Source organism: Drosophila albomicans, chromosome 3 (assembly GCF_009650485.2).
Source record: "Drosophila albomicans strain 15112-1751.03 chromosome 3, ASM965048v2, whole genome shotgun sequence".
Lineage (NCBI taxonomy): Eukaryota > Metazoa > Arthropoda > Insecta > Diptera > Drosophilidae > Drosophila > Drosophila albomicans.
The window spans coordinates 6,474,561-6,497,413 of record NC_047629.2 but is presented as its reverse complement, the minus strand read 5'-3'; the positions used below and the strand labels follow the sequence as shown (position 1 = coordinate 6,497,413).

Sequence of the window (22,853 nt, the reverse complement as noted above, 5' to 3'; positions counted from 1 at the left end):
CTTCGCATTGCCGTTGACCATTTTGATTTATGCACTTCTGGCAAATGAATGGTTCGAGGATACACAAGGAGTACTTCTATCCCTAAGTACTTGACTCGTCTATCTATCCCAGAGTATAAATTATTTACATTCTATTATACATATATATAGCTGTGTCATTCGTATTGTGGTATTTGGTACTGAAGTTGTTTTTTCTGTATGGTAAGCCTACTCGCGACGGGATAAGTCATGATGAATCCCGTGCGAATGTGCAATCGGTTGCTTCATCGTGAACCTCAATCAAATGGTCAAAACACACTCAGAACAGACGGCCAAAATTGGCGAGCAAAACAGAAAATGAAGTAATCTCAGCTACGCTTGTATTTGCTCTTTCTCTTTGGTGTGTTGAATTTCAGCTGTGGTGAAGTTGAGTTGGACAACGGCTGGATTTCTGAACGGCTGATTTCAAAGGCAGTCAAAGGACATTGAGAGCATCAGTTCTCCGCAGAACTTTGTGGCAGGCACTTGTAACAAAATTGGCAATCCAAGCTGAGAAAAATAGAAAACAAAGGAAATAAAGCACAAAGCAAGTGTTAATGCATTGTTCCCATTGTAATAATAAAGATTCAACAAAATAATTATAATTGCCTAATATACGCAACGCTTTAGATTGTGAATTTATTTATTGCTGCACTCGAAAGCAAAGCGAATTGATGTGCATTAAAAACAAATGTTTTGTATCGATTTGTAGCAGAAATTTTTGAGTAGCGCATATTTGTTGAACACTCGCACAGACACAAGCGCACTTCTGTGTCTGTGTGTGCGCTTCAAGTGTGTGTGTGTGTGTGCGTGTAGTGTGAGTGTGCAGCAGGCTGCAGTGTAGCGGAAACGGAAGTGACAACGCAAAACTGAACAGGAAGCAGCTGCTGTCCAGTGGGCACACAACGATGCAAAAATGACGCCAATGCCATGAGAAAATTTTAAGATAAGGAATCGACGAAGAGAAAACAAACCCAAAAATATAAAGAAGAAATTTATAGTATATCACAAGTTCCTGCAAAGCCTTAGCAACAATAAAGAAATATCACCAGATACATCTATATGTTATGTATATGCTTATATAAAGAGAATATTAATTGTAAGTGCGAATCGTGTGCCAAAACAACCAATAAAAACAAAAGGGGAACAAGCAGCGAGCAGCGGCATCACGCATACGCCGTGTGCCACAAAAAAAAAACTGACGAACACAGCGATTATCAAATAGCATCCTTTTAATTGGGCCAACGTTGCTGTGGTCCTTTGTGCTATTTCTTTTCTTTGGCATCGGTAGCCCAACAGAGCTAAACCAATGCATTTGAGTGCACAACAACAACGCCCCAAGCAACAACAACAACAACGCGAGCAACAAGAGAAACATCAGAGAAGGCGTTCAACATTTAGCAAAGGACGACAACAATGTCATCCCTGCAGCGTGAATGGCATTTACAGGTGAGTGAAAACTGTGGCAACCAGCCGCCGACAACGAGCATCAGCATGCCACAAAAGCTCTGTGTTTATGTTTAATTTGTGATTTGTGTGCCACAGCTCTGACAGCTAAGGTCAAGAAACGCGTCTGATTTATGCTGTGTTCTCTCTCCCCTCTATCTGACTTTCTCTCTCTGTGTTTTTGGGGTAATCTCAAAATTATTGAGGTAGTTTGAGGTAGCTTGGTAGGCATTCCATTTGCTGGTGAGCATGCGCTTTTTCGTTCATTCGCTCTCTCCGCATGCTGAAAGCAAACAATGCAAATGCGGTGAAAGCAAGTACACAAAGGAACATCGAATGCCAGGAGTGCGTTGAGAGTGGGTCAACGACAACATCGGACAACAAAAACACATGTATGAGCAGCTCATCTGACAGTGAATTTTAACACCAGGTCGCCATTTCAACATCAATGAACACAACACTTTAACACCTGCGACCATCAAAAGATACTTTACAGCAATATTGTTTTCATAGCGAAGCTTTAAAGTTCTAAATAACATGCATACAAAGAAATTAATCTATTTTAATTTGCTTACATAAATATGAAGACAAAAATTCTGAGCTTAAGTAATATAATAAAAAGTAGTAAATTTATTGAGCATTAAGTTCGACAAGAACGGATATTTTTGGATGCAGAAATTATATACAAAATATTGATTGATTTTAAAATAATTTATTTAACATATTATTCGGAATTGATCATCTGCTTAAGCTGCAAAGTCTGTTCATCGTTCCATGCTTTTCCATTTTCATCTTCTGATGGAAAACAGTCTAGGATAGATTATGAATAGCAATCACATTTCTCAATATTAATAAGTTTTCTTTAAATTACACTTTATGGATTCCTGATTTCAAATTTTCATTGTTGTTTAGTATTTCTGGAAGATTTTAAAAATATTGGCAATTTCGAAAAACATTTTGAATATACTTTATATAAATGTGTCAACGGAATATGAAACTAATGAAATAAAATAGCTGAAAGGTTCTACACAGTTTGTTGTAAATATCAAAGTTAAGCTGACTGCTTTCGAAAAACAAAAAATTCCCAACACATAATTGTATAGTTTGAATGGATAATAAAAAAGACATCAACAAGTTGAGTCCCAACAAATCCCTGTACAGCTGCTTGCAGTTTCAATGCCATCCAGGACACCCACTCAGACCCTATAAGAGAAAAACGCAGCACAAAAGCGACAGCAGCAGGCGCAAAGCTGGCAAAGTTTTTCATTTCCATTAGATTGCGTCAGGGCCTTGAGATGTTGCGAAATTGAAAATGTAACAGAGCATTGGCACTTGAATAGCCAGCTACCCACTCTACCCAGCAGTCTCTCTCTCCCACTCAACACCCAAAGCACGCCCACTTCCTGACAATTTAAGCCGAATTCCTGCTGACAGTCGACAGACCTTGACTCAGCACAGTGTGTACACAACAATGAGGCTTAAGCTTTGACATCTGACAAGGTCAAAGGGCGTGGATGCTGCTGCCATCATGCCACAATACGGTATGGCTGAAAATGAAATTGGAAACTCGAGACTGAAGCTGAGTCTCAGGCTGAGGCTGAGGCTAAGGCTGGGTTCGAGTGCTCATTAGCGCTAGACAGGCCATTAGCCACTGTGGAAATGCATTCTTCGCTTGCATGTTTATTACTTGCAATTTACCACCGGGTTATTTTCCGCCATCAATATGGCAGGCAAGCAACCATTAGCAGCACGTTGCCTCCTATTGACATGCCATCATCATTGGCAACTTCGGTACGTCAACAGGCAAGGCAAGGGAGCAACTGAGGGACTGAGTCACCAGATATGAGACACGCGTCATGGCAATACTAGACATCGGATAGTTTCATTTCTACATTTGTGTAGAGTGCATAGAATCTAAGACGCAAAAAGTTGTGCAATACGTACTTTCGAATACACAATATGTCCAGACCATAACTTTATTTTTGCCCTATGATTTTATTAATAATTGTGGCAGTATTAAAAAAAAACAAAACAAAAAAAATAGATTCAAGAAATTATTATTAAGAATATACACTGTTATTTTTGACAAATAAAAAAAATGAATATAAAATGTATATTAAGCAAGTATTTCCATTCGCTAATGTGGACTTCAGTGTAAGCACTGTTAATCAATTTCAATAATACATATATTGAAATAATAAAGTATTTTTAATAGAAAGTATTCTTTGCTATTATTTATTTCATTAGAGAACATAAATTTCACAAACACATTCTTAAGGCGAAAGAAATATTGTTGCCATTTGCTTGAACTGCAAATCAAATAGAATAAAATAAATAAAAAATTTAAAAAAAATAAAGAACAAAAAAAAATTGACCAATTGACCCCGACGTGATTTGAACACGCAACCTTCTGATCTGGAGTCAGACGCGCTACCGTTGCGCCACGGAGTCTTGTTGGCGATGGCGACAAATACGCGACACGCGCCATACGTCGCACATTATTAGCGAAAAAAATATGAAATGGTTTTAGTCGTCGTATACTTAATGTATTTATCGGCTTCAATAGGTTAGGCTATTTATAACAAAAATTGCGAAGATAGTTATTCCACGTTCAGTGTGTAAAATTTGCACTGCGAATGATTTTGCGCTCTGTACATGTAAATGACGAGCCTTTTTTATGAAAACCCAGAGTGGAAAGTTTACAGAAGTCAAAATTTTGGATATGGTTATGGAATTTCACTTTTTAAATTTTCTTAAGTTTAAATTTGTTTTTAAAAATAAGAAAAAAATAAATTAAAAATTCGAAAAATTTCTTATTTCTAAACAATAATAAAAATTTGTACAAATATTATGAGCATTTAATGATTTGCTTAAAGAACAAACTAATTTTGTAAAAAATGGACAAATTAAAAAAAAAAAAATTAAAAAAGTAATGTGCTAAATTGACATCACACATCTAAGCGAAATTTTAATGATTTGCTTGAAGAACAAACTAATTTTTTAAAAAGTAGACAAATTAAAAAAAAATAAAAAAAAGTGATTTTCCAAATTGACCCCGACGTGATTTGAACACGCAACCTTCTGATCTGGAGTCAGACGCGCTACCGTTGCGCCACGGAGTCACATGGAATGATCCGGTGGCAAATGTTAATTTAAAGACTCGCTGCTATTCTAACATTAGAAATTTAATAGTATTGATTTATTGGCAAACCTGTTTGGCTGCAACAATCACCAGTTGCAACAACAAAGTATGCACAATCACTATCTAAAGAAACACCTGCGCCAAAGCAACAACAAACCTCGCCCAAATAAAAATAAAAATAACAATACGAACGGCAATGGTCTACCATAATTTACTTGAATTTATCTTTAAATTGCGATAAGCCACTGAACGTTCTAGCGTTTCTTTAAATAATTTGCGACAACAAACGTTTGTTTACAAAACCCAGTCAAGTTCAGCGTCACAGCTTGAGTGCAATTTTCCTTAGTAGAATGGCGAATAAACGAATGAGTGTTTGATAATTACATAGCTTAAAAAGGGTGCGGCCTGAGATTAAAAAGTATTTACAGTTCAACTAATGGATGTTCATCCGGTTTTAGCTAAAGCAAATTTCTACAGACTATTTTATAATTGTTTATAATAAAAGTCTCTAGTGGGCGGACAAATGTTGTCCGGCTATAGGAATGCATGCTTAGATTTTTTTTCAATTATTCACCAGTCTTTATTGTGTTACTTTGATGGGTTATTTGTTATTAAAAAATTGAAATTTTATTCACTAATATGTATTATATACTGAACTCTCCATAAAGCGGACAAAAAATAATGAATTCCTTAGGTTTTCTCTAATACACTTTTTAGACTTTTAAAAACTCAATAATAGAGTTTTTATGCTAAGGGGGAAGTTGTACTGTAATAAAATTCATTTTGTAAAAATTATATATTGTATTTCAATTTTACTTATATTTGTTTGAGTTATTCAACAGTCTTTCAACCAGTGTCCTTATTAATGCTATTACCATTCTCATCATTACGGTCACTGAGTCAATATAGCTGTTAACAATCCATCGGTTTTTTATTTAAGCACGACTGGATTTTCTTTTTTTCGGGGTTTTCATTTATGTTGAGGTTACTGACATCCTTCCTGCTCATTTATCTTGTGAATATCCCCCTATAACATACTTTTCAAGTATTCATTTCTTTTAAGATTTATTTAATCGGTACAACATTCTTCAATGACTGTACGGTATAAAAAAAAATATTTCATAGACAATTTTAGACCACAAATAAAAATGTTATATATGAAAATCACATTCAAAATAAACTTGCTATGTGTTCTCTATTATTGACGAATAGGGTTTTACTATATCTGAAATGTCCCTAATAATAATAAAAATTTTATCTTACCAAAAGGTGACTTGAAATTAGCGACAGCTCAAAAGGTTTTGAAATCAAATTTTGTTCGAAAAGTTTTCAAATATAGCGATGTTGAATATTTCCTTAAGAGTAGCGAAATTGCTTTAAGAGAAAACTCTATCAAGTCAAAGGTCATATAAAAAGTGTCCGCCCAAGAGAAGGACCGTAAAATGGTGTTTTCCATTAAATTATATTAAAGTGTCCGCCCAAGAGAAGGGCAGCAAAATGTGGTTTTCCGTTAAAATATATTAAAAGAAGAGTATTTGTTTCAAATTTGTAGATGGTCTTTTGTCAATTTTAACTTTTTGATTACAAATATCTTATCTGCAATTTAAGTTAAACAACTCAAGCTAAAAATAGATTATTTTCAATGATACGACAAAGTGATTTCAACTGAGCATTCATATAATGGATTTTCCTTAGCGATTCGATCCATAGTTGTTATCAGACATCAAACATTGACTCCCACTAGAAAAGCCTCGACTTGCACTTGACCCTGAAACTGGAAAACTCAAAACTGGTGACTGGCAACAAATTGAAGGGAAATTGGTTGAGAGTTCAATGGAAAATACCCAGACGTCATGTCAACTCATGATTCTGGTGGCCTAAAGCACAAAAAACGGTGTAGGGAGGGGGAGAGAGAGAGAGAGAGAGAGAGAGAGAGAGAGGGGAGAGAGAGAGAGCAACCACACGAAAGTTATTGCATCGATTTAACAAACAAAGTTTTAAAACAACCACAACAACAAGAATAGTTAAAATAACAACTAGACCAAATAATTGTTTGTGGCGAATAATTACAACAAATTAGAGCAAGAGGTAAAAGCGAAGATGTTGAGCATGAGTTAGAGGTGTTGTTGTTTACTTTACTTTACCCGAAAGGGTTAACACAATTAAATGCAAATGTGAGCCATATATTAAAGAGCTGTAGGCGATATCGTCGGTTCCAGAAAGTCAGGTCGAGAAGGAGGATGGAGAGGGGAAGGAGTTAAAGAAGCTTGCGTGCCTGCGGGTCATGCCATTTAGTAATACAAATTAGGACTAAGTTGTTGCTTCCCTCGATTTGTCAGCGCAATTTATGAGCTTATAATTTATATGCGAAAATGTTGCATTCGTTGCAGGGTTCACGGGGATCGGTTTACTGCGCGAGTGAACCGGACCCAGCTGGTGGAGTCCAGTACGAGTCGGGAGGGCTCATTCTCAACGACACGCTGGCTGCATCCCACAACACCAAGTGCAGCAACGGTGTTGCGTGTCAGCCCACAAGCGGATCGCTCTTCTCGGTGGTGTCCGCTCCACCGGCACCGCTGCCCAATGTGCCCGCCGTTGTGGTGCCGCTGGCCGAACTGGATGTCAAGCAGATGCAAGCACTGTGCGTGCCTTCGCCCTCGCCCACGCCATGCGCCTCGCCATCGACCTGCACCTCGCCAGCAGCCCGACGACCCGCCACGCTCAGCCTGGACACGCCGTGTTGCCCCCGCACGCTGCACGCCAGCCTGCTGGAGCATCAGATCTCCGAGCTGGAGGAGGATGACAACGAGAACCTGTTGACCGTGTCCAGCATTACGGCACGTCCGTTGATAGCCAAATCGCATGAGTTGCGCAGCAGTCGCAACAAGCAACAAGCGTCGGGCACAGCGCGAGCCAAGTGCCTGAGGCGGGCCAGGGAGCAGCTGGAGCAGCGACCAGTGCAGCGACGCAACAAGCAGCTGGCGAAGGATCGTGACTCATCCACCAGCACCACCGAAAGCAGCGGCGGTGTCGCTGAGCCACCCGATGGCGGCTACGGTTGGTTCATTGTCTTTGGCGCGTTCTCGGTGCAGTTCTGGGTCGCCGGTCTGGTCAAATCGTATGGCGTGTTGTATGTGGAGATTATGGAAACGTTTCCCAGCTCAACGGCTACCGTTGCCTCCTGGATTCCAGCTATCCTCTCCGCCCTCTGCCTCGTCCTAGCTCCACTCTCGAGCGCTCTCTGCCAGCGTTTCTCCTGTCGCTCCGTTGTCTTTGTGGGCGGCATTTTCTGTGCCCTTGGCATGATACTCAGCTACTTTGCCACCAATCTGCTGCACTTGCTCTTCACCTTTGGCATTCTAACAGGTAATTTAGCTTCATTCAATACTCTTTCCATATGCGAATTAGTTTTACCGTGAAATTCATTGTGTTTGTTTTGTCATCATATTACAGATATTATAAAAATAATCTTGTTCACTATAAATTTAAGTAATAATTCAAATTAAAATTGAATATGGTTGCAATATTAATTAACGCCAAAATAAAGTAGATGTACAAAAAACAAGTAAGAAAGCTACTCGACTGTGAGATACCCGCAACCCATTTTGAATAAAAGCTAAATGTTTCGGTATTACTACAAAAATACTAAAATATACCGAATGGTATATTTGGTATATCGATATAGTATCGCATTCAAAATATACCATAGACGGCACAATATACTAGATTGTCAGCCTAAGCAACTAAGACCCATAGTAACTAGGCCTTTTGCCCATACAAAAGTATTTATTTAATAACTTCGACAATTTTTATCTGATCGCAACCAAATCAGGAATCACAACTACTATAGTTATTATATTATATATTCTAGCTTTAAAATTACGCTTGTTATTCGATTTTTGTTGATTTGCGGGGGCGGAAGTGGGCGTGGCAAAAATTTGAAACAAACTTGATCTGCGTGCAAATATAACAAATGCTGTCGAAAATTATAGCTCTATCTCTTATAGTCTCTGAGATCTAGGTGTTCATACGGACAGACGGACAGACAGGCAGACAGACAGACGGACATGGCTAGATAGTCTAGGCTGTTGAAGCTGATCAAGAGTATATTATATATACTTTATGGGGTCTGAGATGCCTTCTTCTACCTGTTACATACATTTCCTGCCTGCTACCCTATGGGTAGCGAGTATAAAAATGGGTTAAAATCAAGAAAAATTCATTAATTATGATTACATAATATCAAAATAAAAACAAAATTTGTTAAGCCTGAAAGCTACGATAGAACATCTCAAGACATTTGAAAAATATGTATGTAGTTCAATCTAAAAACTCTCAAGCTTGAAACTTTAATTTTTGTTAATAGAAGCTTAAGCATTTAACAATCATATTGATTTTGACTAATTACAAATATTGAAGAATTTTTCATACCACAGTAAACCATTAAAATAAATGTAATTCCCTATTTACCAAAGGAATTAAGCTAAGTAGATTATTAACTCGTTGCAAGATTTTAGTCTAAATTAAAATATAAAATAAGTATTTAGTAAAAGTTTAGTAAGCGAAAGGGAATAAAAACTATCCGTTATCCCCCTCTACTTCAGGCATTGGAGGCGGACTCTCGACCACGCCGGGAATCGTGATTGTCTCGCAGTACTTTGACAAGCACCGGGCACTGGCCAACGGAATCTGCGTGTCGGGCACAGCGGCAGGCAGCTTTGTGCTGCCCATATTGATTAAACACCTGGCGGAGAATTGCGGCTTCCATGGCACCATACTGATTCTCGGAGGTTGCATGTTGCACGTCTGCGTCTCGGCAACGCTTTATCGGCCCCTCAGCGCCATTGCTGAGAAAGACCAGGCACAAGATGTCGATAGCAAGCCCATGGGGGATGACATCAATCCCAGCACGACGGGCATGCTGACCACATCCACGTACTTGGACACGTGTGAGGTGGTGTCCAATGAGCTGAATGATAAGTTCATTGAGCATTTGTTTCTGGAGGAGTGCAAGAACCACTTGAACTACTATGCCAGCAAGCAGCCAGGTGAGTTGATATTAAAAAGTAGTCAATGCTCTTGATTAATAATGGGTTTTTTTTATTTTTGAATTAGCGCAAGACAAGTCGGCACAGGAGAGCGACGATGAGGTCAAAGACATCATTGGAGAAACCACCTTCATCAAGCCCATGAAAAAGGTGCGCAGTTCCGGGCTGCTTCACTCTGTGGAGGATCTCAGCACAGACTCCACTTGGGTGTATCGCAAGCATTCGGGAACCGACTCTAATCGAGGCAGTCGACGACGTCGCAATGTGTTTGCCAATGATGAGACCATAAGCAAGATTCAAGCCCATCTCGAGAAGCCGCTGTCGCCGCCAAGCGTCGTCAGTCGTGGTCTCAGCAAAAGCATGGAAATTCCCACGCCTGTCAGCAATCTCAGCGAACTCAAGCAGCAACAGCAACAGCTGCAGCCTTCAGACAGCAGCATACTGGACTCACAGCTTCTGGAATCGACTGTTGTCTATGATGATGACGACGACGACAATGATGTCGCCGATGACGATGACGATGAGCGTCAGCTGAAGCAGGGCTGTTGTGCTCGCATCGAAATGTATCTGGACATCAGTCTGCTGCAGGATCCCAGCTTCATTCTGATGTGCCTTTCCGTCACCCTCATGTCCGTCGGCTGTCCCTACATGCTCTACTATTTGCCCGCGCATGTCATATCCATTGGTGAGTACTATACTCATGCTGGCTTTAATACGAGTCTTCATTTCATTTAATGAAGAATTTCCGATGTAACATACATAGAAGATTCGCAATAGAGTCATTGAAAGAAAATCGAATATGTCCATCAAGTATACATAAATAAATATGCGGCATCTTGGTCAACAACCAAAATTTATTATCCAGATTTAATCAAATGTTCCTGAGAAAAGGTTTCATCCATAGATATGTCACACATAATTTTTACGATGAAATCTATTGTGCAACTTTTGAGATAGATTAAGATAGAATTTATAGCAAGTTGTTCTATTCCAGTTTTTTAATTTCTTATTTTTTGTTCATTTATTATTTCTTTTTATTTCTCACTTCTTTTAACCTTTTCATTATTTCTCATTTCTCAGAGTAACCTGAATAACTTAGCCCAACTATAAAGATAGATTAAGCTAGAATTCAAAAAAAGTTTTCCTCTTCCATTTTTTCTCATTTCTTATTTTTTTTTTTACTTTCTCCCTTCTCATATTCTCAATTCCTATTTCTTTGTAGTTTTTCAACATTTCTTTTTTATTCTGTCACTTTTAAACTCTTATTTAAATGAACGGTAATCCTTCACTTTATTCACTGATATTATCAGGCTACAATAAAAGCGAAGCGGGATATTTGGTGGCCATAAGTGCTGTGCTGGACCTTTGTGGTCGCCTAGGACTTGGCTGGCTGTCGGATCTGCAGCTCTTTGATCGCAAGAAGACCTATACCCTATGGTGACTAAAACTCGAACTCACTTAAGCTCTAACTAATTTACTAAAATATTTTTATAGCATTCTGGGCGCTGGTCTAGCTGTGCTGACGATACCCTTCGCCAAGACTCTGATACTCGTGGGGTTATCGGCCGCTGTGTATGGACTTTGCCTGGGAAGTTGGTATGTGCTGATGCCAGTGCTGCTTGCGGATGTGTTTGGAACGGATCGGATTAGCTCAAGCTATGGCCTGGTGCGGATGTTTCAGAGCATTGGAGCCATCTCCGTACCACCACTGGCTGGCCTACTAAGGGATTTATCTGGTGACTATGAGATCTGTTTCTATTGCATGGGCTCCTGCATGGTGCTGGGCTGCACTCCGCTTGTGGTCTGGACCATTCTGGAGGCACGCAATCATCGTCTGTTTGTGCAGCACGAGGAGGACGAGTGCGAGGAGGCCTAGAGCAAAAGTTGGCCCTCATTCGGGGGCTAGTTGTGGTTCAGTTTGTTGCTTAGCAGTTACTTGATTATTCAAATGAAATATTTGTTGTTTGCTCCATAAAGTTAGTCGTGTTTCGTAGCGTTTACAATTAGCCCGAAAATGTTTTCCATAGCAGTACAAAAACCTGAGTTCGAATGCCTCACCGATAACGCTGATAATCTCACACAAAAGAAAATAGAACATTCTCTCCCTATATTATATGTTCTCACTAATACAATACTATATGTTTACATCAGCCTGCTTAACATGACTCTACAATCTATGTATTTTAAATATATAGCATAATGTTATCCCAACATGAAGAAGCACCGAAAGTTGCGCAAAGAACTGAGTTAAAAAGACATGAACACCAACAAATAAATACCCATTAATAAATATATAAATAATCGATATATGATATACGACATACGATAATTGATAAATGATTTATGAGTACATATACATTCAGTTATGTATTAATCTATGTACTATACAATGTGTAACTATACTTAGTTGTAGGTTTACGTGACCATTGAACGCACACAATATCACCAATAACATATTTTCAAGACACCTTTGAGAAGCGCTAAGAGAGGCTATTACTTATTAAATGTTTAACAACTGTACTTCTACCATTCTAAGCATCATTTTTCTGGAGCACACCAAAGCATTGCATTAATCTAGTTGTATAATAGTTGTTGTGAGACATTTACCCAAAACAAAAGAATTTCAACAAAAAAAACACAATAAAAACAATATTGAAATAAAAGATACACGAGTTTTTTTATATTCTCTGGAAATCTTAAAAAAACTACATATTTCTATAGTTATTGGTATATTGAATTTAATCTTTCAGTCTCTCAATGGACAACTTGATAACTATTTCAAAAGTATGCACATATGTTATTGGAAAATTATTGATTTTTGTCCAAATTTCGTAAGTCCAACATAAAATGCATTAGATATGCAAAACCAACAAAATTTGAAGAAGAAACGTGAGTGGAATCCATTAACTCAAGCAGCGCAATGACCATAATTATTTATAGCTGTAATGTAAGCCAGGGTTAATTGTCGTCAACAGCTAAAAATATCTACATTGAGTTTAGTAATGAATCTATATCTTTACGATATATAGTAATATAACATAAAATATATAAAATCAAGTGTCTTCCAATAGAATCAAGAATTTGAGAACTATTCAATCTACAAATCTACAAAATTTCTTAACACAAGAATTTAAGGTTGAAAAATTCTTTAAACAAGGATTTCATCCTTTTCATTTTAATTTTAGTAGTGAAAAACTCTTGTCTTAAAATTGAAATCTCCCTTCAAGAAATTTTTAAATCTGCAAATTAAATTCTTATATAAAAATCAATAAATATACTATTATATACATTGAATTAATACTCAAATATATCAGAGATTGACTAAACTTGAAAATTCCGCTGCGATATGATTTATACAGATAGTTGTTGTTGCTGCATCGAGCTAAGAACCGGTTGCATAATGATAGCCATTATCGACGTTATATTGCATGGCCTCGATCGTTTCTTTGTGGATCGTAAGTAATCGTATTATTCGGATATTGAATTCTAAATTCTCTTTGTTAGGTGATTCCATGCTAGGCTTTGCTTCTCTTATAATCAGCGGCATTTATGTTGGCTGTTGCGTTACTTTACTTATTGGTTGCCTCTTGGTAAGTCTACAATTTAATCAAGTTCTTATTACCGATAGATTTTGTTACAGTCCTTTCGCTGGCTTTTGTTACCTTATATTTATGTGGCACTGTTGCACATTCTCATCTTAGTCTGGGAATGCATCTATGTGGTGACTGTGGAAGACTTCTATGATTTTGTAATCTTTGATATAATACAAACGAGTGAGAGTACTGTGCAATCAGACAAGCAGACACTTTTTGAAATTGTTTAATTAGTTCTCAGCTTGTATTTCTGCCTGATCGTCTACTCATACTATCATACATTGCTCTAGTGCGCTTGACTACTATCAAGACTAAAACAGATCTCAGATAAAGGTTATTCATAATAATGTTTAGTATTGATTTTACTTTCATTCATGTTTCAACAAATTTCAGTAATTGCAAATAATAAGTAAATATCAAAAAGGAAATGGTGCTTCTGAAGAAGGGGTTTGTTTGTCTCAATCTGAAGGTGGCATGTCTATTTATTGCCATTGCTGATGTAATTTTCTGTACTATTGCTTCTCTAATATTTCATGGTGGTAAATAAGTAAGGAAGAACAATTCCAAAATTCCCTTAAATCGTTTTCATTTTCCAGCTTTAAGCGAGATCACTTGGAGTGTTTTCACAGTACTGCAACTTCTGGTGTCTGTTTTACTTGTGTTTGCCTTGGGCTATGTAAGTGAGTGATCATTTTAATTAATAGTAATTATAATTTTGTGTTTCTTTTTAGGAATCTTATAACTTTTGCATACCATATTTAATCAACACATTTGCGCGTTTATGTTGGACCACAGTTCTTTTGCTTGTACAATTTTATGATTTACTAAGTTATGAGACTTTGGCCATGGCAACTTTTATTTTGGGTCCGCAACTCATTTATTTAAGGCTTTTCTTAAATAATTTATTATTCTTTTGCAGTTTTTGATACATACTTCTGGTTTCATGTTTACTCGGTTTATTTGATTTTTGGAGGAGAAGCGCTGTGCTGGGTCTAAGCTATAGTTCAACAATACTTACAAAAAATGTACAACGTATTTAAATGTAAACCTTTAAATTAATAAATTAGTGCTCTGAAGAATACATTTCTGTCGCATATTTACTTTTTTTAAATGTCAAGCAATTTTTTCCATTTATATATATGTATGTAGTATATGTATATATATTTATATACATGTATATGTATATATATTATTTTTATATTAAATTCTTTGCTGATTTCCTTGCAATAGGATTAAAAATATATAAATAAATCTTGTTGTCAATTATCAAATCCACATATATTGAGTTCTACTTTGTATCGACTTAACTTAATCTGATATTGATATAGTTCAAAACAAGTAAGAAAGCTAATAGTGGATTGTACTGGACTGTGAGATACACGCTACCCATTTTGAATAAACGCAAAATATTGCTATAATAAATATTCTCAAAATAGACCAAAAATAATATACCATAAAATATAATATATACTATAAAGTGCCAAATATACCAGATTGCCAGCCAAAATCAATCATAAAGACTATAGTTATAGTCTCTTTTGTAGTTTCTGTGATCTAGGTGTTCATCCGGACAGACGGACATGGCTAGATCGTCTCGGCTGTTGACGCTGATCAAGAATATATTATATATACTTTATAGGGTCGGAGATACCTCCTTCCGCCTGTTACATACATTTCCTGCCGGCGCAAAGATGTAATACCCTTCTACCCTATGTGTAGCAGGTACACATTGATTGTTTTGAATGCTTATTTTCGATTTCAAGTATTTCCTTCTGATGTTGGTTGAGATCGAAAAGTGTCCCTCAATTTTCCAAATCCGTAATAGGCCAAATTTAAACACAGATAACATATATTAAAGAATCCTTCGTTTAATATCCAGAAACTGTAATTTATGGTGGCAACTAATTATAAATAATATTTACATTTGAATGCAAGATTATAAGCACGGGCGTAGTCTTAGAACTACTTCTAGAACTGCTCAACAGTGCGGGGAGCTGGCGGTGCACCGTATTCATCGGCGGGCACAGGGGCAGGAGGACCATATTGGGGAGCTGGCTTCGGCTGCTGCTTGTACTTGATGAAGTAGACCTCCGGTTTGGTGGGCTCGGTGGGCTCCGGCGATGGCAGAATGACTGGCAGCTGCTCCTCGGGCTTTTTGACCAGCACATAGACCAACGTCTTGTGCTCATCCTGCACAGGTGGAGGCAGCACTTGGCGCTGGGGAGTGGGTGGGTTTGGTGCCTTGATGAAGATGATCTTGTAGTGCTTCTTGGGCACCGCGGTTTGAATGGGCGCCGCAGCTGGATAAAGTTCCGGCTCCTCTGGGGGCACATGCACATACACGTTCTTCGTGATTATCGCCTCGGAGACGGGTGGACCATAGAAGGCAGCTGGCGGTCCATAGACGGGCAAGGGTTGTGCCGGTGGCGGTGGGCCATAATCCTTTTGGGGTGCTGGGGCGGGGCACCGTAGCGAGTCTTAGGTGGCTCCGGGCGTGCCATGACAATGGCCATGTTGCCTGCGAGGACTAAAAGAAGCGCCAGTTGTGTTTTCATTGTGCTCGATCTGTTCGATTGCTCAGACTCGAATGACTCGATAGTGTCATGTCATTGCTGCATTATATACGACGAGTTCGCAGCAATTACTGATTTTGATTTTGTTTTTGATTTTGATTTCGGCTGTTCGCTGTTTGTGTAACCCCCTTTTTGCTAAGCAGGGGGACTCGGGCTCCGTTTCGGACTCTTTGCATAATATTTTTGATTCTCTGGCTTCCCAATCGTCTTCGTAGTCGTCTTTGCAGTCATCGTCGTCGTCATCACCGCTGCCCACATCGCATACAAATGAGTTCGAATCGTTCGCACATTGTGCTCATTTTTCGTTTGCTCGTTTTTCAATATATACTCGTGTTTCGATAATGAAAACGAAATTGCAAAAGGCAAACACAAGCTCCCCCGATCTCATTCCCTCTCCGTCTCTCCTTCGCCAACATCGTTGCCCACTGTTAGGGCGACTGGCACGTTCTCTGCCTTTCCTGGACTTCCCGGCCTTTTTCAACAGTTATTTGCCAAAAACCATTAAAAACTCGATTGCGTTGTGCACTGTTGATATTTATGATATAACACTACGAGTTTACCGTTTTATCGCATAGCCCATTTGCTAGGCCATGGACGGTCATTGTTACCGAAATTCATACGAGAGAGTGTTTTTCATTTCCATACCCTGCATTGCCCATAATAAAAAGGGGTGTGCAGCTGATCAATTTCGATATCGATAACAGTCACTATAACACTATCGATAACACTACCGTTTTGACTTTGATCGCTGCCTTGGAATAGAAGTTTAAAAATGTTTGTAAATTGAGAAAATAAACAACATAGGGTAACTTAAATTTAAGTGATTTAAAATATTTTCATTTAAGTTAACAATAATTTTATACAGTACAAAATTTCTCCCAAAGTTAACTTTATTTTAATTCTTACTCAAACAAATGAAATACTTATTTGAGAATGATTTTAACTAAAGTTTTATTCTGTTTTATTTCTTTTATTCTGTTATTCAATCTGTTGCCTTCATACTGACACGATTTTTAATTGAAATAAAATTAGTGGTTCTGGTATAAAGAGGTGTATTTATTACAGAATGACGGTGAGATTCTCTCTAACCTTATTTAGAAAACACAAAATAAAATGACGTCAAATGAATTAACAAAGGTTGGTCGAGTTGTATTTTAAAAATGTAATACATTGCAAGGCGATTATTAAATTCCGGTTATTTCTTAATCAGTTTATATGTTGATTATATTTTTTTCGAGTTGAGAAAAGTCAAGTTGCTTAAAAAACTAAATTAGCAAACAACAGAAATTAGAATGCATTAGCTCTTATAGCAATCCAATACTACATACGGAATTTTACTCTGCTACCCTATATGCAGTTACTGGATAATTAAACAAGAAAGATGATGAGCAATAAGATCACACAAGTTTCTCTTCTTTGTCAGCCTTGGTCAGACAATCCCAAAAGATACCGAATTTGGAAAACAAAAGTGGTGCACAGTCATCGACTTGACTTTCTTTGTTCTGCCAACGAATGTGAACCTTACTATGTATTTTTTGTCAGAATTTAATGAGTTTACTTACTACTAATACATAATTTTTATCAAAAACACAGAAAGTTAATCCGCAGACACAGTCGAAATTAGTAATTAGAAACCAAACTTCAGAATCAGCAAGATGATCTACTTGCAATGGTGTTGTTTTTGTGTAGATTTGCGTATAGGCACTTTTATAGTAGCTATATCAGATGTGCTAATGGATCTGTTATTTGGCATCTTCATCTTTATCTTTGGCGAGTCGGGTAAGTCACTAACATGGAGATTACAATTTTGACAGTGCTATAGCCCATAATAAATATACAGGTGAGCCCGACCTATGCCACAAATTGTTCTGTATTTTCATGTTAACGCACCTGATAAGCGCCGTCTTTCTATTTCTGGGTGCTTTATGGGTAAGTAGTCAATGTAAGATTAGGTCAGCTCTAATAAATTGATAATCTTGCAGCTACGTCCAAACTGTATGCTCATGTATATAATGCTAACATTGGTAAAGATATTGGCCATGATTATTTTGGTAATATCGGATGTAATACTCGTCATATGGGCGCCAGTTATAGCTCTATATGTTATTATGTTTGGTAAGTGGACTTCCAAATCGGATGGTTGTCATATTCTACAATGTTCCAAACAGTTTTAGGCATTTATTATTGGCTCGTCGCCTATTCGTTTTATGCTGCACTCGGAGGAGATCTGTTCATTTGAGAGGCAGGCATCCTCAGTCCTATGATTCTATATGATTAAATTCAAATCTCGTATGTCATTATTTGAAATGTCTTATCTATCAATCATGACAAATAAATACACAAAAATACATATTATTAAATTGTCAAGTGATAATTAAAACAACTCGTATCGAAATGGTCAAGATCCGTTTGAATGCCTGTTGCTTCTGCATCAGTCTTCGACGTGGATGCATTGGAATTGCTTTCTTCGATGTTATAGTCAATTTGGTGATCATCCTATTGGGCCCTCAAGAACTCATCTCACAGCCAGAGCGAGCTGTGTGCATCTGCCACTGCATCGGATGTGTGATGTTGTTGTTGGGCGCGCTTATTGTAAGTTCACTCAGGTCAAAGCGATGGGGGACTTATCTTTAATCGATGTGGAGTATCTTGCAGCAGTCAACAGTGCTATTGGTGTTCTATCTAATCACCAGCTTCGTCAATACGGCCATTTTAATCATCTGCTTCATCATACAAACAGTTAGTAACCTGTCGGTACGCTTTCATGTTCTCATTTTTGTAGTCGTTTTAACTGGTGAGTTTACTTTGCACCGCTATGGCGAATACTCTTTGCCAATCCGTTTCTCATCTCTTGCCTATCACACAGCAATTAACGTTTACTTTTATATTATTGCGTATTCGTATTATCAGCAAGTAAACACGCCCTTCGAAGAAGATGACGAGGCCTGAACTTATCTATAGATTGGATAAACTTATTTGTAGATTGTTTTCTTAATGAAAAGATCCACAAGAAGTTTGTCTTCTCTATAGTTTCACACATGGAAACTATAGGACATCTTTATTACTGAGCTTATAAATTAATGGTGCCTTATGAGCAGATCGGAATATAACAGATTTTTAAATAAATGTACATAAGTATATACAACATAATACGCTTTAGTGCTCCGATATTTATCGATAAGATAGTATTTTGCGGTTACTCACTGAACTCAAAGCAGATAAGCTAATTACATTGTATATAATTTGATTGCAGTCTCTTTCGCTTATTGAATCTAATGAACAGCTATGTCTTAAGTTATCAATCACAAGGCAAAGGCATCTCTAATACTAGGCAGTTTATGTAGTATAATCTCCAAATACGTATTTTGTGGTCAATGATGTGGTCACAGTTGGTATCTGTGCATCCCTGTAAGCAATAAACATATTCCAGTTAATCGATTAGCTTATTAGTTAAGAAAATGTACACTCACTTGGTATATGTTTTAACCAACAAGCGCACTTCCTCCATGATGGTGGCAATGTCAACCTTTGGCTTGTTGCTGAGTGTTTCGCAGAGAATCTTTATGAAGGGTGTGCCATCATCGTACCGATAGGAGACATATCCCTCATAGGTGCTGTAGCATTTGAGAATCTCGCTTGGACTACCATGTGGCTACGGTACAAAGAAAACAGAATGAGTAACAACATGAAAAAAGAGCTTCATTTCATTGGCAAGTCAAATATTAAATGATTTATTTTGCATTCCAATCTCCAATTTCAAGTCGAGTTTACAGTTTCGAGCTCAATTCAAGCAATTCGGAACCAAGCTTCATAGACTTAGTTTTAAAGGTAGTCTATTTAAAAACAGGCAGACGAAGAGACTATCAGGCGTTATGATACCAATTATCATCTTGAACTAAGATGATCTCGAAAGTACTGCATTAAATCCTTTACTAATTTTTATGAATTTGGAATTTCTAAGTATAATATTCTCTGATCTCTACTTCTGCATATTGAAACCTATTTTCCAAACGTAATTAACATTTTATGCGAAATTCATTATAATGTTAATTTCCTCTTTAACGCTAATGTTACTGATCAAGAGTATAAATTTATATATATGTATATATACAAACACAAATTGTAGCTCTACCTCTTATAGCCTAGTTTTTCATACAGGCAGACGGACGAACTTTTACTCTAAGGACAGAGAGTATGTTATAAAGACTGGAATGCATTTTACCTGTGCGGAATCGGTCTTGAATGTTCCAATCTCTCTAGAACCTTTGCAGGCCTGCACAAACAGGATCTTCGGCTTGTTCTGCAGCGTACGATTGCGTACAATAGGAAAGATGACATCATCATCAATTCTATAATCACCATCTCTGGCGGCCAAGGTGTCATTGCGCTGACCATGACTCAGCAACACGAGTACCAATGCAGAACGTTCAGAGAAGTTCTTCTGCTCCACTGCAAAGGAACAAAGAGATAATCATATTATAAAATGCATTCAAATTCAGACATTGACAAAACTTACGCTTGCGAATATTACTTTTGACCTCGTCCAATGTGGCGTTGGTAATGATTTTCACGCTGCATTTGAGAGCCTTGAATGTTTTTTCCAGAACTTTAACATCCTCCGCGCTGCCTTCGCGAAACTCGTTCTGATTGTCGAATTTCTCGTGATTGAAGATGACAACCTCTGCGGCCTTTAGCTTCTTCTTCGGCACACTTGATTGAATGATTGGCGTTGAGGGTTTGAACTCGCCTTGAGCATCCTTAGAGCTAACCGAACTGCTGTATTTCTTGGGCACTGCACCTGTGCTGGGATTCAGGCTAATGTAGGGCCTTGAAGGCACCACATTGTTGGTTGTGGGTAGAGTTGGTTTTATGCTCGCTGTTGCTGTGGTCTTTGGTTTCGGGGTCGTTGACCAGATACTAGTGGCAACAGTGCTTTTCGGTGTGGAAAGTATCGGCCTAATGCTCGTGGTTGTTGTTGTAGAGATCGCTGGCTTGGGCGCAAAGGAGTTGCTGGACACGCTGCTGATCAGACTTCCCGATTTGTTGGCATATGGCGACACATAGCTACGATCAAGCGGCTTCAGGGCAAGCGCCGTGGACGAGCTGGACTTTGTGGTTGTAGTGGTTGCCGGTGGCCAGGTTGGCTTGGTCGGCTTAAGCGCCACACGTTGTGTCTCCACATGCTGGGTGACACTGCGACCCTGCTTCTGTGACATTGTCGTCTGCTCCATTCTCACCAGCGTGCTGGAACGTCGCGCCTCCGCGGTGGCCTTGAACGACGGCGTCGATCGCAGTGCGACGCCATAGAGGCTCGATGGTGTCGATCGCTTGCTGCTTGTGGTCGTTGTCGTCTTGGTAGCAGTGCCACCATTCATGCTCATTTGTGCAAACAGCTCGTCCAACTCGTTCTGGTTTGGTGTGCGACGCGTTATCACTTCCGTCACACGAGCCTGCTGCGTATGCGTCACCGTTTGACGAGTATGCATGTAGGTTACGGTGTTCTTGTTGCTGTCGAATATGGTTGAATTCTGCACAGCTGTGTTCGTGGTTTCCGTTGCAGCGCTGGTTGTGTGGATCTTGGTGCGTGGATCCAGCAGCGCCGCCGGTGGCAGATCGCTGCTGCTTCGTGCCTCATCCGTGGATTTCTTTTTGCCCCACCAACCCATTTTCCTAAAACTCTCGCGCTCGCAATCTATCACTCACTATTTCTATCTCTCTCTCTCGCCTTTAACTGCTTAAGACGCGCACCGATCCGCTCGTTTTAACGTTTCACCAGATACTGACGTTCCGGCAAAGCTTTCACGATAAGGCAACGTCTGAATTACTCACAAGAAGATAAGTAAATCGTTCTCTCTTCACTCTGTCGCGCTCTTTTGCATGGAGCGTAGCCAAAAGAGGTTTCCCTATGGGGACGATATTTGTTTCGAAAACCCCTTGTAAGGCTATTCAGACACGTCTCTTTGTTATTACTCATACGCAGAGAGAAATCACTCTCGCTTGTGTAAAGTTTTCTACCTGTGGGGGGCTATTCCCCCTTAGTTATATTCTTAATAACAACCTTGATCTAAACTCTCTGAATTCATTTGTGTACGGACTTATGAATATACTTCAATTCCAATTAACTATGTATTTATATGTATATATATATTTATGTATATAGATATTTCGAGATTGAATCAACACAGATATAAGTTGTAATCAATATCGATGTAGTGAAGGTCCGAAAGTAACTCTCCACAGACTGCTAATCAATTAATCAGACACACGCATACATGTAAACATGCGCGACTGTTTAAATAACATTTCCAGTTCGCTCTTATCAACCGGTTTCCGGGTTAATATGTAGAACAGTGCACTAAAGCATTCATCAAGCAGTTTAACTACTAATAATACATATATAAAAATAATTATAAAAAATTAATATTTTTTACTTCCTTTATATATATATCAATTTCTGAAAAGACCGCACTGCAATTATAATTTTGGGGGCAATACTAAGAAAGGTGATCATCATAAAATTAAATTAAAAGTGCACACACACAATATACTGTATGTTTGTATGTATGTGTATATATCTTGGCGTACTACCATATATCATATATTATGTTCGTGTAGTAACAACTCAAGTTATATCTTACGATCATAATAATTTTGTCTGCGAAGCTTCAAAAAATTCTCTTTGTTTATTTGCTTTTTTTGTGATTCGTTTCGCTCACAGTGTCGCGAAATTAGCAACAAAGACTACGAATTTCCAAGAACTTCGTGTCGCATCTCATAAAAAAACCGATCAAAAGCATGGGTTTTTATTTGTTTATAATGCTTTTGTAGCTTTACGCTCTTTAGTTTTAAGAGCGAACGATTTAACATGCTCTTGCGTTCTCTTTCCTTTGTGCTGTCTGGGTGCACTGTTCAGAGTTGTATTGATTTTCAGCCGGCCGGCAGCGTCGTGGCGAAGAAGAAGAAAATAAACAGACGAAAAAGCTCTATTGTATTCGCCCCTGTTTGGGGAGGCTTTTTGGAGCGCTCAGTGCAG

At 38.3% G+C, this 22,853-nt stretch overlaps 6 protein-coding genes, 1 long non-coding RNA gene and 2 other non-coding genes across 13 annotated transcripts; 4 read left to right on the top strand and 5 right to left on the bottom strand.

Moving 5' to 3' along the window:
- The first annotated feature begins 1 nt into the window (after position 1).
- LOC117567213 (uncharacterized) lies at positions 2 to 12,296 on the top strand. The gene is made up of 7 exons (XM_034247042.2): positions 2 to 86; positions 151 to 1,467; positions 6,997 to 7,972; positions 9,211 to 9,654; positions 9,722 to 10,339; positions 10,965 to 11,091; positions 11,149 to 12,296. The coding sequence occupies exons 2-7, from the start codon at positions 1,435 to 1,437 to the stop codon at positions 11,528 to 11,530; spliced, it is 2,580 nt and encodes an 859-aa protein (XP_034102933.1). The 5' UTR covers positions 2 to 86; positions 151 to 1,434; the 3' UTR covers positions 11,531 to 12,296.
- On the bottom strand, positions 2,072 to 2,517 carry LOC117567224 (uncharacterized). Its single transcript, XR_004572048.2, has 2 exons — positions 2,336 to 2,517; positions 2,072 to 2,274 (listed from the first exon to the last, which is right to left on the bottom strand). It is a non-coding gene; the product is annotated as an uncharacterized LOC117567224 (long non-coding RNA).
- On the bottom strand, positions 3,844 to 3,915 carry Trnaw-cca (transfer RNA tryptophan (anticodon CCA)). The gene has a single exon. It is a non-coding gene; the product is annotated as a tRNA-Trp (tRNA).
- Trnaw-cca (transfer RNA tryptophan (anticodon CCA)) lies at positions 4,515 to 4,586 on the bottom strand. Its single transcript has one exon. It is a non-coding gene; the product is annotated as a tRNA-Trp (tRNA).
- Positions 12,297 to 12,965: 669 nt separating the features above from the next.
- LOC117567222 (uncharacterized) lies at positions 12,966 to 14,304 on the top strand. 4 transcript variants are annotated; one of them, XM_034247053.2, is made up of 8 exons: positions 12,966 to 13,109; positions 13,159 to 13,244; positions 13,295 to 13,427; positions 13,482 to 13,580; positions 13,641 to 13,786; positions 13,844 to 13,923; positions 13,979 to 14,111; positions 14,167 to 14,304. In XM_034247053.2, exons 1-4 carry the CDS (start codon positions 13,001 to 13,003, stop codon positions 13,535 to 13,537), a joined length of 384 nt encoding a protein of 127 aa, XP_034102944.1. In that variant the 5' UTR covers positions 12,966 to 13,000; the 3' UTR covers positions 13,538 to 13,580; positions 13,641 to 13,786; positions 13,844 to 13,923; positions 13,979 to 14,111; positions 14,167 to 14,304. The 4 variants fall into 4 exon arrangements, with proteins under 4 accessions (XP_034102944.1, XP_034102945.1, XP_051860404.1 ...); XM_034247054.2 differs by having other exon boundaries at positions 13,641 to 13,794; XM_052004444.1 differs by lacking the exons at positions 12,966 to 13,109; positions 13,159 to 13,244 and having other exon boundaries at positions 13,329 to 13,427; positions 14,167 to 14,301.
- Positions 14,305 to 15,113: 809 nt separating this feature from the next.
- Positions 15,114 to 16,185, bottom strand: LOC117567216 (uncharacterized). The gene is given in 2 exon segments (XM_034247045.2): positions 15,114 to 15,712; positions 15,715 to 16,185. Coding segments are annotated over 2 exon segments (585 nt in total). The 5' UTR covers positions 15,803 to 16,185; the 3' UTR covers positions 15,114 to 15,215.
- A 1,173-nt stretch (positions 16,186 to 17,358) lies between these two features.
- On the top strand, positions 17,359 to 18,180 carry LOC117567221 (uncharacterized). The gene is made up of 4 exons (XM_034247050.2): positions 17,359 to 17,599; positions 17,661 to 17,749; positions 17,803 to 17,935; positions 17,989 to 18,180. The coding sequence occupies exons 1-4, from the start codon at positions 17,476 to 17,478 to the stop codon at positions 18,057 to 18,059; spliced, it is 417 nt and encodes a 138-aa protein (XP_034102941.1). The 5' UTR covers positions 17,359 to 17,475; the 3' UTR covers positions 18,060 to 18,180.
- Positions 18,167 to 18,964, top strand: LOC117567220 (uncharacterized). 2 transcript variants are annotated; one of them, XM_034247049.2, is made up of 3 exons: positions 18,167 to 18,412; positions 18,479 to 18,614; positions 18,687 to 18,964. In XM_034247049.2, exons 1-3 carry the CDS (start codon positions 18,215 to 18,217, stop codon positions 18,767 to 18,769), a joined length of 417 nt encoding a protein of 138 aa, XP_034102940.1. In that variant the 5' UTR covers positions 18,167 to 18,214; the 3' UTR covers positions 18,770 to 18,964. The 2 variants fall into 2 exon arrangements, with proteins under 2 accessions (XP_034102940.1, XP_034102939.1); XM_034247048.2 differs by having other exon boundaries at positions 18,476 to 18,614.
- An 89-nt stretch (positions 18,965 to 19,053) lies between these two features.
- On the bottom strand, positions 19,054 to 21,607 carry LOC117567214 (mucin-5AC). The gene is made up of 4 exons (XM_034247043.2): positions 20,337 to 21,607; positions 20,043 to 20,269; positions 19,291 to 19,472; positions 19,054 to 19,226 (listed from the first exon to the last, which is right to left on the bottom strand). The coding sequence occupies exons 1-4, from the start codon at positions 21,484 to 21,486 to the stop codon at positions 19,157 to 19,159; spliced, it is 1,629 nt and encodes a 542-aa protein (XP_034102934.1). The 5' UTR covers positions 21,487 to 21,607; the 3' UTR covers positions 19,054 to 19,156.
- Between the last annotated feature and the right edge of the window lie 1,246 nt (positions 21,608 to 22,853).

Bases quoted from the DNA above. Each gene is read 5' to 3' on its own strand.
- LOC117567214 (XM_034247043.2), bottom strand. From the start codon at position 21,486: ATGGGTTGGTGGGGCAAAAAGAAATCCACGGATGAGGCACGAAGCAGC. The intron at 20,270-20,336 runs GTAAGTTTTGTC...GTTCCTTTGCAG, and splicing joins CAAAAGTAATATTCGCAAGC to TGGAGCAGAAGAACTTCTCT. The intron at 19,227-19,290 runs GTGAGTGTACAT...TATTGCTTACAG, and splicing joins TTGGTTAAAACATATACCAA to GGATGCACAGATACCAACTG.
- LOC117567213 (XM_034247042.2), top strand. From the start codon at position 1,435: ATGTCATCCCTGCAGCGTGAATGGCATTTACAG. The intron at 10,340-10,964 runs GTGAGTACTATA...TGATATTATCAG, and splicing joins CGCGCATGTCATATCCATTG to GCTACAATAAAAGCGAAGCG. The intron at 11,092-11,148 runs GTGACTAAAACT...ATATTTTTATAG, and splicing joins AAGAAGACCTATACCCTATG to CATTCTGGGCGCTGGTCTAG.
- LOC117567222 (XM_052004444.1), top strand. From the start codon at position 13,675: ATGGTGCTTCTGAAGAAGGGGTTTGTTTGTCTCAATCTGAAGGTGGCA. The intron at 13,787-13,843 runs GTAAATAAGTAA...TTCATTTTCCAG, and splicing joins TTCTCTAATATTTCATGGTG to CTTTAAGCGAGATCACTTGG. The intron at 13,924-13,978 runs GTAAGTGAGTGA...GTTTCTTTTTAG, and splicing joins TTGTGTTTGCCTTGGGCTAT to GAATCTTATAACTTTTGCAT.
- LOC117567221 (XM_034247050.2), top strand. From the start codon at position 17,476: ATGATCTACTTGCAATGGTGTTGTTTTTGTGTAGATTTGCGTATAGGC. The intron at 17,750-17,802 runs GTAAGTAGTCAA...ATAATCTTGCAG, and splicing joins TATTTCTGGGTGCTTTATGG to CTACGTCCAAACTGTATGCT. The intron at 17,936-17,988 runs GTAAGTGGACTT...TGTTCCAAACAG, and splicing joins TCTATATGTTATTATGTTTG to TTTTAGGCATTTATTATTGG.
- LOC117567220 (XM_034247048.2), top strand. From the start codon at position 18,215: ATGGTCAAGATCCGTTTGAATGCCTGTTGCTTCTGCATCAGTCTTCGA. The intron at 18,413-18,475 runs GTAAGTTCACTC...AGTATCTTGCAG, and splicing joins TGTTGTTGGGCGCGCTTATT to CAGTCAACAGTGCTATTGGT. The intron at 18,615-18,686 runs GTGAGTTTACTT...CCTATCACACAG, and splicing joins TTTTGTAGTCGTTTTAACTG to CAATTAACGTTTACTTTTAT.